The 16,626-nt window shown below is 36.1% G+C and overlaps 1 protein-coding gene across 4 annotated transcripts; it reads left to right on the plus strand.

Moving 5' to 3' along the window:
- Positions 1–947: 947 nt before the first annotated feature.
- Positions 948–5,780, plus strand: LOC115980031. Of its 4 annotated transcripts, none has more exons than XM_031102222.1 (4): positions 1,010–1,428; positions 1,550–1,812; positions 1,925–3,286; positions 3,400–5,780. In XM_031102222.1, the coding sequence occupies exon 3, from the start codon at positions 1,985–1,987 to the stop codon at positions 2,903–2,905; it is 921 nt and encodes a 306-aa protein (XP_030958082.1). In that variant the 5' UTR covers positions 1,010–1,428; positions 1,550–1,812; positions 1,925–1,984; the 3' UTR covers positions 2,906–3,286; positions 3,400–5,780. The 4 variants fall into 4 exon arrangements, 3 of the variants coding, with proteins under 3 accessions (XP_030958082.1, XP_030958085.1, XP_030958083.1); XM_031102225.1 differs by having other exon boundaries at positions 1,710–1,812; XR_004089280.1 differs by lacking the exon at positions 1,925–3,286 and having other exon boundaries at positions 948–1,428.
- The last annotated feature ends 10,846 nt before the right edge of the window (positions 5,781–16,626 follow it).

Consider the following 16,626-nt stretch of genomic DNA (forward strand, 5'->3'; position numbering starts at 1 on the left):
GACCTTTGGGCTATACAAAAATATGCTCCACCACTCTTTGGAATCAAATCCATCCTCTAAGATCCCATTAAAAAAAATCCATTCTCTAAGAAAAATCAACTCACTGGGATTTGAGAGAGAGAGGAAAAACCCATTAGATTTTACATTTTAGAGAAAATACAGAGAGAGAGAGAGTGTGTGAGATATGACGGGCTGGCATTGAGAGTGTTTTGGTCATTGGTGGAGCCAAAAAAATGGGGTCTTTTGGTCAAAGGCACTTCTGGGTTCTGTGACTGCATTCACTATCAAATTTCACAATGGCGTCTGGGAAAAAACTTCAAAAAATAGAAAGACGCTCATATAATCAATTTGAGAGAGCGTTTTGTGGAGCCAAATTTGGGCCTTTTGGTCAAGCCTATTCTGCCCACTGTATGTAAGATGTAACTGTCTGCATTCACTGTCAAAGAATATATGTGTGTCAAGTTGTTTAACTATGGCCAAAACACATAAAACCTCATAAAGAAAAAAAAAAGAAACTAAAACAAAATGTAAGAGATAATATGTTTAGTGGAGACAAAAAAAAAAATTGGACTTTTGGTCAAGACACTTCTGGGCCAGTGTGACTGCACTCACTGTCAAAAGTATATATGTTTCTTTTTCAAGTAGTTTTTTCAAACATAAAAATCACTAAATTTTTTTTTATATAAATAAAAAAATGGTTAGAGGACCACAGTGTAATTTTTTTTATCTAAAAATGATCATAATAACATCTTAACCACTTTCGGTCAAAACTACCGTTGATGGTATAGGTAAACAGTCTGCAATAAAATATAAAAAAGGAAAAATGAAAATTAGCTATATTTAAAAATGTGATATGCATGTAGTCTTCATATTTCCTGACGAATTGTGAATGTGGCATCGTGCTTGCATTTACATGGGTTTTAAATGGACCCCCCACTCTCTCAAAACCGTTTCATTTTCACTTATTATTCCCATTCATTTAAATACATGCAAAAGTAGACCATAAAAAAACACAACCACACACAAACAAAACCAAAAAGAAAAAAAAGAACTGCGATTTATTTTTAAGCATGTTTTATAGTTTTACCTCCCCAAAATCTCTCAGTCTCCCATGAAATATTATGCCTTGCTTGCTTCTCTCTCTCTCTCTCTCTCTCCAAAATGCGAGGCATTGAGAGAGACTGAACTCTGAGTTGGGTCTTATACGTTTTGTAATCAAAAGTTGTTGTCTTGCTTTCTCATCTCATGTGGGTATGTCAGCTAAGAGAGAGAGAGAGAGAGAGAGAAGGAGAGAGAATATATGAGGAAGTGAGCTTTTTTTTTTTTTTTTTTCCTTTCACAGTGTATAGCAATCTTCAAAATCCAGCCTTTACAGCAAAACCCAGCTAAATTTTTGGTCTTTACTATTTAAGCTGTCACCATCTTGAGGTATATTTGGATTTTTATCTATATGCTCTTCTGCCTTCTATTACTTTCTTCAAATTTCTTTGTGGGTCTTGTTTTAAAAAAAAATATTGTTTGTTTATATTTATGTTATGGTTTTTGGCAGATGTATTGACAGCGAAACAAGTCTACTTTTTGTCTGCTTGTTTGCTTGAGTTATTTCAGACTCTCTACATGCCCCAAGTTTGTCTGCAATTTGAGTTGGAACTTGGATGTGCAACTTGTTGTGCTTTGTATGAACTTTTTTAATTAATGGGTTGTTGCAGAAATGCATGAAAGAGTCTATAGGCAGATCAATTCAGGACTTGAGAAGCAGACTTGGGAGCATTTCTGAGATGGGTTTTTGATTTTGTCTCTGATTAGTTTGAGGTACTGTTCTCTTCTTGCTTTCCATGTTGGTTTTGTTTATGTGTTGCTTGTTTTCTGAGTCCTTTCATTTTTTTTGTTTTGTTTTGTTTTGTTTATGTTTTTGCTGCAAAAGTGAGCACCAACTTTTTGTCCCAAAAAAAAAAAAACCAGAGAAAAAGTTTAGGATAAGTAAATGCAAGTTCTTAGTGGGAAGATGAGAGATTTCCCATCCTGTTTTGGTGAAAATGGGGTTCAAGTTGCTGATTCTTCATCATCAAGCACCAGTAGGGCTGCCCAGAATTTAGTTACTTGCGTCTATCAATGCCGTTTACGCGGGCGGTCTTGCTTGATTACTGTCACATGGAGTAAAAATTTGATGGGTCAAGGCCTTGGAATTGGGATCGACGATTCGTCGAATCAGTGTCTCTGCAAGGTTGATATTAAGCCCTGGTTGTTCTCCAAGAGAAGAGGGTCCAAGAGTTTAGAAGCATACTCTTGTAAAATTGATATATATTGGGACCTTTCTTCAGCAAAATTTGGACCCGGGCCTGAACCATTGGAGGGATTTTATGTTGCAGTTGTTGTTGATCGACAGATGGTTCTCCTTCTTGGGGATTTGAGAAAAGAAGCTTTCAAGAAAACTAATGCCACCCCTGTGACTTCTAATGCTGCTTTCATTTCCAAGAGAGAGCATATTTTTGGCAAGAAGGTGTTCAGTACCAAGGCTCAATTTTTTGATAATGGTCAAATTCATGATCTTGTGATCGAATGTGACACTGTTAGTGTCAATGATCCGTGCCTGGTGATCCGCGTAGATAGCAAGCCCCTGATGCAGGTGAAGCGGCTTCGATGGAAGTTCCGGGGGAATCACATAATTTTGGTTGATGGGCTTGCAGTAGAAGTTTTGTGGGATGTTCATAATTGGCTCTTTGGTACATCACTTGGAAATGCTGTTTTTATGTTCAAAACATGCCTCTCCCCTGAGAAGTTGTGGGCAAGCCAACCCCTCTCCGATCCAAACCTATTGCCATGGTCTTTCTCGCAAAGATTTTCAGATTCCAAATCACAATCTCATGGTTTCGCACTGATTTTGTATGCTTGGAAGAATGAATAGATATATTTAATAGAATTTTCATTGAGTGCTAACAAAAGCTTTTAATGAGTGTTGATATTTATCAACTCTGTTATTGGATTACACTTAATTTCATTAAATGGCCCATTATATTCTTCTTGTCCTTTTTCCTCTTGAGTAACTTGAGCCATAAGTAGAGCAGAGACAATTTTGTTATTAATTGGTTGCATGTTCTACTTATAGTGTTAATTTTATTGTTTTTTTTGGGAATTTCATTTCAAAATAATGCTTGCCTAATGCTCCATTTTGTTATCATCAAGTATGTTTGTGCCACAAGCAAGTATTAATTATCTTGTAGATTTCTAACTTGCGCATTAAGAGCTTCCTTGGTCAAACAATGTCTGAGCCTGGTGTGCCTTAATTGTAAGTTTGACCTTCAATTTTAGTCAAAATCAATATCAAAGAACTAGACCAATTTTAACATTTCCTCTTTCTGGTAAATAACTATTACTTGGGTTCAATTCTATTTATTGCAGGAGCTGAAGGTATGGTGCTAAGGGAAGAAGAACCAAGGTTAGATACAGATTTGGTGTCTGCATGCTAAATTCCAAAATTCCCCTTCCATTTCCTTGTTTTAACTTGATTGGGTGCTTCTGGATATGAGCTATCTACTTTTGGACTCCAACAATCCATCAATGCTGGTGTGATGTCCTAGCTTCTTTTAAAGTGAACTATATTGCACCCAACATGTTCCTAATCATTCTTGGCTCACTTATACATTATACAACCTTTAAGACATTATTCATTAAGATTCAGACTTCTAAAGATCTAATGTTCCATTACTTATTTATAAATCATAGCTGCATTTCAAAAAAAATTAAGTTTCACTTGGCCACAATAAACATCTGAACCGATTGGAGGTTAGTTTGTGCATTCTGAGCACGTGCAACATATTCTTTTGCTTGCTAAAATGTGTGCGAATTAAATGTATAGGGATGAAATTTAAATTACAAGGCAGCTTTTTGCCTTTTAAGGAGCCATCACTAAACCTCCTTGTGGTTTGGAGTAAAATGAAATTGTCATATTTATGGGTTCTCCCATGTTGAATGCACGTCACAGGACACAAAATTTGGCCCTAAGAATCAGTAGGCCAAAGCTCTCTTTGCTGCGCTTTAAGTCCATTGAGCACCAACTGAGAGCTAAATTCCACATTTAAAGGAACATGTGCATGTTGTATGTGAGAATCCATCAACCTGGATGAAAAATATGACAATTCCATTTCTCCAAACCACGAGGTTTAGTGACAGTTTTCAAAAGACAAGGAGTAATTTTTTATCACCACTAACCACAAGGAGATCAATGGTGATCCCCACCAGGAAAAACATTTATCGAACAAGCAAGAATAATACATATATATATATATGTGCGTGTGTGTGTGTGGAGAATGAAATCCAAGTGCAAACCATTTGGTTCTCTGGGTCTTTGATAAATTTATAAAGGGTTGCTGCTGTGTTAGAAGGTTAGAGTGGTGGGCATTAGAAAAAGATTAGAAAAGATTAGAAAAAATGTTGATAGGAAAAGATTAGAAAAATGTCAGTGTCCTATTAAAAACCTCTCTTATCAAAAAGCTGCAACTCCTGGATTGACTTAATCTCTGTTATGTTTTTGCAGGGATTCAAGTAAATTTGGTTGAAAATAGTAAATGAATTAGTAGAAGCCAAGAATGTTTAAAGTCTGTAGGTACTTCCCTTCCAGGGGAATAAGTGGTTTAAGTTACAATTACTTACTCATTATTCTAATGTATCTGCAAAAGACATTATTCTTATCAATCTTTGTCCCAACTCTTACGAGGCCTTGTATGAGATTTAAGTTCATCAAAATTTACACACTGTGATATCCTTTCGAGTTTTCTTACTTTTTGCTGGTACCTTAGATAAGACCCAACGCACTATTGCTGTTTTTGGTTTCATAGTGTAGTTTCAAGCAGTCCACCTCTGGTTGCCCATGGTTTTTATGATTATTTCTCTAATTATTGGTGGCATTGGAAACCTCATGAAAGCACAGGATGTCACAAATTTCTGGCTAAACCTACTTGTAGTCTGAAATTAGTTGCAGAGATTAGAACTACATGATCACAGATTCACAATATAAGCATCATCTTGAAGACTACAAGCTCTCGCTGACTTACATTTGGGGTGACAATGTTGAAGAATTGCAAATTATGTTACTTGAACTTCTTCTGGTTGCCTAATGGTTGGTGTTAAGCTATCTATTTGTTGAAGGGGATTCTTCTAGTATTTTTTCTGTGTGCTAGAGCCTGACTGAAGGTACTAAGAAGCATTTGCATTGTATGATAGAGATCTATTTACTTTAGACTTTGGCACAGATGCAAAATTCAGCTTAAGAGAGTCTAATTATCTAGCAAAACATGTTCTTCTATTCTTTAGATTTCAGACCTTCAGAGTGCACCTTATCCTCCTTGATGACAATTATTTTGAGGTTGGCCTGTGGGCCTGTGTCTAGTTGTGCTGTGTGCTTATGTTTTTTGTATTGCCTATAGTTCGCAGACTCCTTGTAGTTCACTTTTTTTTTTTTTTTTTTAAAAATAATCTGCCAGAGGGAGAGATAGAGAGACAGATAGACAGACAGACAGAAGAATGCGTGTATACAAATAAAACAGTCTACACAAGGAAAAGAATGGTGAATAATCATGGAGATTTAATTATCAATATTCTGTTTTTCTCATCCTACAGGCTGTTCTTGGTCTCTCAAGTGGAGCAGGTGACACTTATAGTTCTATTCTATCAATTTCATTGTTAGTGAAAAGCCTATTTTAGTGTTTGTAATTGTCCTTTCGTCTTCAACTCCAGAAGAATTTATGGAAAGTGGCTATCCAATTTCTAAGCATTATGAGCTTTATAATTGAGGAATAAAAGATGTATTCAGAGTTCAGACCATATGATAACTGATGTGTGTTTAGCCACCCAACAAAGAAAAAGAGGGTGAAAATTGAAAACATAATCTGTTGTGCGCACGTGTGTTCTTTTTCTTTTCTTTTTCCTTTTTAACTTTGTGGCTGCAAAAACATTAGTAAAAAAAAATGTGGATTGTATCTATGTTGGTTGTCATGTTAACAACTTCTCACCTGCAGAAAAGGTTATTGGGTTGTAGGCTTGTAGCTGGGAAAAAGATTTTCATACCACAAGTTGCTGTAAGAAAGTGAAGTTCTGGTAATGCCAAGGATTATTTATTGAAGTTCTTATCTTGCGGCTAGCTAGTATGTTTACTTCATTTAGGTAGTAAGTGGAGACATAAATACGTAATAATTTGAGTGTTGTATGCTTGTAGCTGGGAAAAAGATTTTCATACCACAAGTTGCTGTAAGAAAGTGAAGTTCTGGTAATGCTAAGGACTATTTATTGAAGTTCTTACCTTGCGGCTAGCTAGTATGTTACTTCATTTAGGTAGTAAGTGGAGACATAAATACGTAATAATTTGAGTGTTGTAGGCTTGTAGCTGGGAAAAAGATTTTCATACCACTAGTTGCTGTAAGAAAGTGAAGTTCATTATTTATTGAAGTTCTTACCTTGCGGCTAGCTGGTATGTTACTTCATTTAGGTAGTAAGTGGAGACATAAATACGTAATAATTTGAGTGTTCTAACTAGCATTCTGCATTTACTGTCTCCTTTAAGGAGCTTTTAACAGCATTATGTGAACCCCATCAAAAAAAAAACAGCATTATGTGAAGGCCAATGTACGTGAAGAACATAAATATTTGTACATTATATCTGCATGCTTCTTAGTGCCACCTTTTTATTATTTTATCTGCCTCTAGCAGATCCTGCTATTGATTTTATTGCAAGAAAGCGCAGAACTGTTTCTTCACCAATTGGGTTGTCAGAATCTTAATTTTGAAACTCTTTGATTTTTTGATGATTTGATACTTGTAATGGGGTGGAAGGATTTGAACTCTAAATGTATCTGTTTGAAACACCAGAATGTGCCAGATGAGCTACAAGCTCTTTACATTTTCCATTTTAATACGTGTGACAATTCATCTTTTTGGATTAAGCTTCACAATGATCTATGATTAGGGCGATAAAATGAGCCAAGCTACTTGAACTCGGTTTGAGAACATTAGTAAAATGCTACTTGACTTGAAAAAGGAATTAATGAAGCTTGTATGGTCTACTACTTGAGTTAATTCCATATTTTATCCTCGAAAAAACTGAGCTATTGGAGTTAAACTTAAGAGAAAATCAAGATGTGCGAGACTGCGAGTTTAAAATCATTCTTAAAATCAATCTTAAAATCAATTATCAAACTTACACAGCCTGTCATTAACTTGGAGTTGATTATAAGGTTGAATATAAGTACAACACACCTGTAATGGACCCAGAAGTAAAATAGGACTGTTATTCAGGCCAAACCAGAGTTAGGTTTTCATGGCTAGAATGGGCCTGCACATAAACCATAATACTAGTCCCAATCACACCATCTTAGCTGGCCCTGAGAGTGAAAGTACAACCCACTTGTAAAATTGGATAAAATAATTCAATATGTGAATCGATTCACTTGTAGCTTAAATACAATAATGTCAGTGTCAAATCTTACATAGTACCTAGCTAATATAGTATGTATAAATGAGAACATTATAATATGTATATGAACAAAAAAAAAAAAGTTTATGAGTATAGCCATAATACAGTACTCTTTTGGCATTTCTTTATGTATGTAAAGTCATTACCATAACACAAGCAAAGTCTAATCATTCTCCACCTGAAAAAAGGGGATGAGATCCAAGAAAAACAATTTATTATTTTTGTTTGGATTCTATATATATATGAGGTCAAAATGCACAGCATTTATCTTGTGAAGGCTATGATAGATAAAACATATCCCCTAAAAAATAAAAAGTAAAAAACAAAAGAAAGCTATGAAAGATGCAGTTTTGGTAGGAATGCAAACTTGTAGTAAAAGGAATTATCCAAACTCCAAAGGCATGGAGCATGTGCAAGAATAGGACCACCCGTGTCACCAAGGTGCATGACAAAGTCGCGTGACATCAACTTCCTCTGAACACGCGTGTGTTTGTGTGTTTTTCATTGAGGTGATTGGGTGTACAATAGTTTAATGTACATTCTTCTGTCGGTTCTGTCACCGACATTTCCGTTTATCACTCCCGTGAACTTTTAGATGCTTTTTACTTAGCACTGGTAGCAGCATTCCTTGTTTTATTTTACGAGTAATTAACTAATTATGTATTTTAATTAGAATGCTAATGTTATTAACTTATTATTATTATAAATTTTATCATTTAAATTCTCTAATTCCTTTACATTTTTAGTTAGATTTGTTGATACATGTTATTTATTTGATTTTGTGCACGTAAGAGATTTTAAGGTGCCAAAACCTGTTGAGATATGGACACCTAACAAGTTTTGTGCACAAGTGCATTGAATTGAAGTCGATTCCAATTTTAAGACTATTGGTTTTTTTAAATGCAACTATAGATAGAAGGGAATATGAATATAATTGGAATAAAGTTTCCTCCAACCCGATTTGGAGATATCACAAGGTGACTACTAAAAACATCAACATGTATTATTTAAATTAGTCGTTAACTCATATTATGCACTAGATAATTAATGATTATTATAAATATATATCTTCGTTATGTTCAGTGCTACAATTAGTATGAAATGAATGAAAATTAATATTTATAATACGAAACAAAAATATATATTTTTTGAAAAAATAACCATATTTTGTCTTTTTTATAGGATGAAACAAAAAACACTGCTTATATTTCTAGCATGTTTAAACTTTTATGAAAGCTAGAACAAAAAAATATAACAACTTAACAACAAAAGAAAATTTTCTTAATTCTACCAAGGCTTTTAGAAGGTGGAGGGGGGGAGGGGAAGTAAATAGAGTGATACAAAAATAATATATTCTATGACACAAAGTATTCATTCAACAAAACTAAGATGTCAAGCAGGAGAATAAAAAAAATAAGGATACTTTGGTGCCATCCATTACCTCTACCTTTCTTTTAGCATTTACTCCTCTAGAATCAAACATGGTGTCTAAAAGTTTGGTTCATAAGCACAAACACACGGGCAATAGTAATTATGAAGAGAAAAGACAGACAAACATAGAATATTAAAGAAAAAATAATGAAAACAAAAGTAATTATGAAGAGAAATTCATGTAAAAGATACCTTGATGCTTGTAGACAAAGAGTTTGTAGAAATAAAAGAGTAGAAACGGCAGATAATGGGTAAATCACAAAGAGGGTTTTGGTGTGGTGCTCTGTATATATAGGAGTAAGTCGGTTTGGTTTAAAACTAGTTGATTTAAAACTCTTTAATTTGCTGAGTATTAGTCGGTTTAAAATTCTAATTTTGACATAATAAATAAATTAAGAAACAAAATGATGTGTAAAATTGTGAGACTACCAAAACTGAAGTGGCAAAATATCAGAGTGTCAACTAATAGTCAAAAGACCTTGGCTTGGTTTAAAACTCTTCATGTTGCTGAAAAATAGTTGGTTTGAAACTTTTCAATTTGTTAAGTAGTAGTCGGTTTAAAAATCTCGTTTTGATATAATAAAAAAATGAAGTGTAAAATTATAGAACTACCAAAGCTTAGGTGACGAAACATTTTAAGGTCAACTAATAGTCAAATGCCTTCGACTATTATATATTGTATATATAGATATGTCACATGACTTATTAAATAGGTCATATTGATAAAATACACGTATATGGCTTTATCAATCACCACATAGATTGGAGGAATTTTCATTCAAACATTTGAAGTTAATAAAAAACAAGTACATGGTTTATCAATCATCACATAGTAGTTTGGTGGAATTTTCGTTCAAACATTTGAAATTAAATGCTTTCCATGTAATTTGTCTTGACAAATGTTTTCCATAAAACAGATGTCATTCAAAAGAGCCAAAATCCAAATTATTTCACATGTGGCTATTGCGACAGCTTGATATTCAGCTTCTAATGCTGATCTTGAGATTGTGGACTACATGTTGGACTTCAAAGAAACTAGTGATTAAAAGCTACTACAAATCGGTACTCATTTTCAACTGGCGGACCTACTAACTAAGGTTGTTACTTTTCATCAATTTTCAGCTTTATTGTCTAAAATGAGTGTCATCAATATTAACGTTCATATTAAGAGGAGTATTAGAAGAAAGAGGAAGAAATTACAGGTCGTATATAAACAGATTGTAGCTAAACTGTCTGTAGCTTTAGTTTGTGTTTTTTATCCATTTCACAACTTACAAGCATGTCATCCATTAATACACGTGTATTAGTTTTTTCTTGTAACAAGTTTTTTTATTATTAGTTTGTGATCATTATCCATGTCACAAAACCATGCAATCCATTAATCACATTATTGTAACAAGTATTTTAAGGGAATTTAGGATTACTGTACAAATCAACAAATTTAAAAAGAGAAGGAATTTGATTAATTCTTTTTAAAATTATTTTTTACTTTCTGCCTCTAATACAAATCTTGATATGGTAAATAACATAATAATTTTTAGTATGTATTTCAATTGAACTAACTAGATTATTGTATTTAATTTATATAATTAATTAACTTTTGATAAAATTACAAAAAGATTGAGATAATGCTTGTCAAATCTTTGACATCTATATTTTTTTTTTTGGAAAGAAGAAATCTTTTATTATTAATTAAGAGAGGCTAAATCAACATGAACAAAAGGGAATATTGAGGGTGAAACATTCTCCATCCATACAACACAATCTAGAAGATTAACAACTAACTTAGCCAAACAATGTGCTAAATTTTTTTTTTTTTTTTTTTTTTGAGAAAGAAATAAGATAATTTTATTCAGAAGTAGGCATATCTGCCTGATAAGCAGCAAGTGTGTGAGATGGGACATCTTCCATCCACATTGAGAAACCAGTGACATGACATGTATGCCTAGCTTGGTTACCCCATCTGAGTAGGATAAATCAAAAAAATTATCTCTTACATCTACTTGATGGAAGAAGTTACAAATGTCACACAATAGAAAAGGTTGATTATTGTAGATTTGTAGCGCATGCATTTTGAAATAATTAATAACATTTATGTCACTAATTTGTTAGTAGTTTCCTCTAGTATTTCAATAATTTTTCTTACATAAACTTGTAATATTTCATGTTCTATTTTATATACAAAATAGAAAGACAATAAGACTAGTGTAATAATTTGATCATACTATATGTGTTTGCAAATTTAAAAATTGCATGATATAATGACTGATATACATGCCTACTCAAGAATGCAAATATTGTTTTGTTAAGATAAAATTGCAAATATCCTTCAATTATTTTTTTACATTCATGGTTGTTTGTTATTGATTTTCCCCCCTTTTGTTGGACTTTGTTTTAATTGTTGCAAAAGCAACTAAATTTAAGCAAGAATATCATATTTTAAATCAATTGTTTCTCATATAAATTTTTAAAAAATGACATCAAAATTTCATTATACATCTTCTCTTCTCAAAAAAAATTTCATTATACATTCATAATTAATGCACTACTTAAAAAATTAATATAAAAAAATAAATGTATTTATCCTATTAGTTTAATTACTATATATATATATATATATATATATATATATATATATATCATTGGAAGAAGTTAGAAAATCTAAATGGTTAAGATTAAGTTTAGTGAATTTACAAATATTTAATTTTTTGATTTCTTTTATGTCAATTTTTGTCAACTTAGCTAAACATGAGGGAAAATGTCATATTCTAAATTTATTACTGTAAGGACGCGATTCGTAACGAACCGCAACGGTGTTGGGCTCGCTCGTAAAAGGGCCCAAACAATATCATTTGTAGAGCGTGGGTTTGAAAGGCTAGGCCTTGGTCACCAGGTGGTGGGTTTTTCGTGGTGTTCATGCATGGTTAAGTTTTCTTCACCCCTGGAGTCTTTCTCCTAGAGGTGGGCTGGGAGGCTCTGGTTTTTTGGCCATTTTTCCCAGCCTCTCTCTAGGTTACTTCTTTTCCCTTTTATACTAGCCAGCGTTCACTGTCCTTCGTCCACGTATAGGGTCAACCTTTTCAAGACTGATACTTATCCCATCAGCCCATACCCAAAGTCGTTGGGGGTGGTTGTAAAAGCCAAAGAATACAGCTCTGTCAGGTGCAGAGCATTGAATGGCAGTAAGGGCAACTTTCCCTGGATATTTTAGATTTTCTTTCAAGTTTAGTCCTATACCGTTTTTGCCCCTCTTTCTGGTGGGACTTTGGGTCTGTCGAGCACTGAAATGTCATCGGCTGTATCCCAAGGCTATCTTGTGCTTTATATTATCGAGCTTGGGCCATAGCCCTCCTCGGCTTGGGTCTTTGGACTCCCTACGGGTAAATGGGTTTGGCCCATAAATTATTTGGACTCCACAATAGCCCCTCAAAACCCTGTTGTCCAACCTCTTGGTTGGAAAGGGGGGTTTTGGTAATACCGAGCCTTTATTATGGCTCTTCTAACTCGGCCTTTCACTAATACTGGTGGTTCTCCATCTGCCCAGGAAATGTACCGGTCTACGAGACATTCTTTTGATCTTACTCCTGACACGTTCTCGCCGTTTGGTTATCCAAAACGCATTTTTAATGACTTCTACTTACGAGACTATTTAAATTCGACGGTTTGTTTGATGAGGTGGGGAAGTGGAACGGACACATCTTTGTTTACAGGTTCTTCTGGAAACCTGGACAAATTTAATACCTTCCGTTTTTCCCTTCTTATAAGAAGACAAGTAGGAGGCTATCGCTCTCGTACAGAGACCCTTTTTACCCTTCTGAGATCTGAAATCCTTAGCCTCCCTTAGCGTTTACTTTACCCACTAGTTATACACTAAATCATAGTACGTTCACCATAACAACGAGTAATGAAGGAACCATACTCGCCCCCCCCCCCCCCCCCCCCGTAAACACCACATTCCAATAAAGCTCGTAATGGCTCAGTCAGGGCAGGGATGGCGAAGACTCAAAATCTATCTCACCTTCCTTTCAGCCAAAATCCGAAGCAGGGACTCGTCACGTCAAACTTTCGGCGTGGCTGAGTCGAGGACACTCATCATCAGTACCAACCGCTCTCTCATGAGCATACCTAACATGGCACCAGTGTGTTAGGAGTCAGGACTGAGGCAGGGGCCAAGTGCCCCTGCTTCTTCCTCTCTTCGTTCACTGGTGCCTCCTTTTACCTCTCTTTCTTCTTCTTTCCACCACCAGATCTATCCTGGTGCTTTTCCTTTTCCCTCTTTTGCTCCTTTTTCTTTCTTTTCATCTCTTCCCTCTTCTTCTCCTCCTTCTTTTCATTCATCTTCTCCATCTTCTTCTGAAGAAGGTTCTTCTCTCAATATGGGCGCTACTGAGGCAGTGTTTGGAAGGAATTCGGAGACAAGTTTAAAAAAAGAGACCTGACTGTTTGCTAAATGTATTGCTTTTTTTTTTTATTGTTTTGGCAATCTACCTTTTGTATAGGCTTGTTTAAGCCCTCCTTTGTACGTTGTAATACACCTTTATATTAATAAAAATTGTTATCACTTTACTTTACATGTTCTATCTCTATATTTTCGAAATGATAACGCAGTGCATAGACATACAATCTTGTGAATTCTTTTTATTTTTAAATCGTGACCGACGTCTAGGACCAAAGTCCCAGTTAATAAAAAGATCTTGCTCTGTGTTTATAAAAACAATCCGGCTTAATAATACTGAATCGAACAAACGATACTTAGGGCTGAAACTCCCATTAGGCAGGGAAAGAAAAGACATTATGATGAGCTTACTGAGTCGGCCTGGCACAATACCGCCGACCTTAGAGTACAATACTTGGGGCCCTAATCCTTTATCAAAGAGAAGGGCGCTATTACGAATTTGCAAGTGCTATTCGGCACAATAATGTAGCATTTGAATCAATGACACCTAGGGCCAAAATGCTTGTTAAGAAAAAGATATCACCGTAACTTTAATAGAGTTGTTTGGCACAACAATGCCGACCTGTGAAAAACGATACTTACCCCAAAACTAGTCGAGATGATAGCTCAATACTCGATGCGATGTAGGAAGTAACTATCCGAGGACATATCCCCCGCAAAATGAACAGCCTCCCTAGGCTACTGAATAGTGGAACGGATACATCTTCTTAACACTCCTATTGGCATTAACCTTTTACAGTATTTGAGCCGAGGAATGAGTAACTTAGAATTGCTATTAAGTAGCCAACCTTACAAAACTCAATCTTTTTCTCATCTAAGTAGTTGGTTTACCCATAGGCTTGAGTCCGAGGACCATGCAATGCCTTGGTTCTGTCCAAAACTCAGTTTTCTCATCCAAGTAGTTGGTTTCCTCATAGGCTTGAGTCCGAGGACCATGCAATGCCTTGGTTCTGTCCAAAACTCAGTTTTCTCATCCAAGTAGTTGGTTTCCCCATAGGCTTGAGTCCGAGGACCATGCAATGCCTTGGTTCTGTCCAAAACTCAGTTTTCTCATCCGAGTAGTTGGTTTCCCTATAGGCTTGAGTCCGAGGACCATGCAATGCCTTGGTTCTGTTCAAAACTCAGTTTTCTCATCCCAATAGTTGGTTTCTCCATAGGCTTGAGTCCGAGGACCATGCAATGCCTTGGTTCTGTCCAAAACTCAGTTTTCTCATCCGAGTAATTGGTTTCCCCATAGGCTTGAGTCCGAGGACCATGCAATGCCTTGGTTCTGTCCAAAACTCAGTTTTCTCATCCGAGTAGTTGGTTTCCCCATAGGCTTGAGTCCGAGGACCATGCAATGCTTGGTTCTGTCCAAAACTCAGTTTTCTCATCCGAGTAGTTGGTTTCCCCATAGGTTTGAGTCCGAGGACTTGAGTCAGGACCATGCAATGCCTTGGTTCTGTCCAAAACTCAGTTTTCTCATCCGAGTAGTTGGTTTCCCCATAGGCTTGAGTCCGAGGACCATGCAATGCCTTGGTTCTGTCCAAAACTCAGTTTTCTCATCCGAGTAGTTGGTTTCCCCATAGGCTTGAGTCCGAGGACCATGCAATGCCTTGGTTTTGTCCAAAACTCAGTTTTCTCATCCGAATAGTTGGTTTCCCCATAGGCTTGAGTCCGAGGACCATGCAATGCCTTGGTTCTGTCCAAAACTCAGTTTTCTCATCCGAGTAGTTGGTTTCCCCATAAGCTTGAGTCCGAGGACCATGCAATGCCTTGGTTCTGTCCAAAACTCAGTTTTCTCATCCGAGTAGTTGGTTTCCCCATAGGCTTGAGTCCGAGGACCATGCAATGCCTTGGTTCTGTCCGAAACTCAGTTTTCTCTTTGCGTGGGACCTTGGCTTTAGGGGAGTTAGCTCCTCAGCCGAGCCCCTAGAATTATCCATGCGATTAAAGCTACCAAGATTAGCCCCTAGTCAAGAAGCGTAGCCCCTCGCGGAACTTTACACTAAAACTCTATAATCAGTTGTTTAGAAATGACAAAGGAACTTTCTCGACCTACCGCCTATGCCAACACACAAGCCTTTTCCACAGACGGCACCAATTGTAAGGACGCGATTCGTAACGAACCGCAACGGTGTTGGGCTCGCTCGTAAAAGGGCCCAAACAATATCATTTGTAGAGCGTGGGTTTGAAAGGCTAGGCCTTGGTCACCAGGTGGTGGGTTTTTCGTGGTGTTCATGCATGGTTAAGTTTTCTTCACCCCTGGAGTCTTTCTCCTGGAGGTGGGCTGGGAGGCTCTGGTTTTTTGGCTATTTTTCCCAGCCTCTCTCTAGGTTACTTCTTTTCCCTTTTATACTAGCCAGCGTTCACTGTCCTTCGTCCACGTATAGGATCAACCTTTCCAAGACTGATACTTGTCCCATCAGCCCATACCCAAAGTCGTTGGGGGTGGTTGTAAAAGCCGAAGAATACGGCTCTGTCAGGTGCAGAGCATTGAATGGTAGTAAGGGCAACTTTCCCTGGATATTTTAGATTTTCTTTCAAGTTTAGTCCTATACCGTTTTTGCCCCTCTTTCCGGTGGGACTTTGGGTCTGCCGAGGACTGAAATGTCCTCGGCTGTATCCCAAGGCTATCTTGTGCTTTATATTATCGAGCTTGGGCCATAGCCCTCCTCGGCTTGGGCCTTTGGACTCCCTACGGGTAAATGGGCTTGGCCCATAAATTATTTGAGCCCCACAATTACTATTATTATTATTATTCCAAATAAAAATATTTTTATATAAAAATTATAAAATAATCATATCTATTCCTTTAATATTAATAATTAATGCACAACTATAGATAATTAATATATGTATATTGTAGGGACTGGATTTGAGTCCTAAGCCCAAAAGTTAAAAGGATCTAAGTCCAAAAGTTAAAAGGATCTAGGCCCAAAGAGCTCAATACAATGAATTTGTAAAGAGTGAGTTGGAAAACTAGGTTCTAATGAGTTGGGTAGCAATTATAATGGATCCAAATGATAATAAAATGAAAATAGACTGGTTGTATCTAATGAAAATCGTCCTCGACATAATCTGAAGAGATCAGTTCTTGTATATAATTCTTAAAGTTGATTACAAGTACAGTTTTTATTGCTACAGTAATTCTCTCTTAATTCTCAGACCCCCTTCTCTTAGGGCATCTCCTCTATTTTATACCATCTTCCTCCTTTCATCTCTGCCCTCCACGTGTGGATTAGATTTTCGGTGTTGATCCTTGTCATATCAACACCTTCCCGAAGTCTTTGGG

Source organism: Quercus lobata, chromosome 3 (assembly GCF_001633185.2).
Source record: "Quercus lobata isolate SW786 chromosome 3, ValleyOak3.0 Primary Assembly, whole genome shotgun sequence".
In the NCBI taxonomy this organism is placed as follows: Eukaryota; Viridiplantae; Streptophyta; class Magnoliopsida; order Fagales; family Fagaceae; genus Quercus; species Quercus lobata.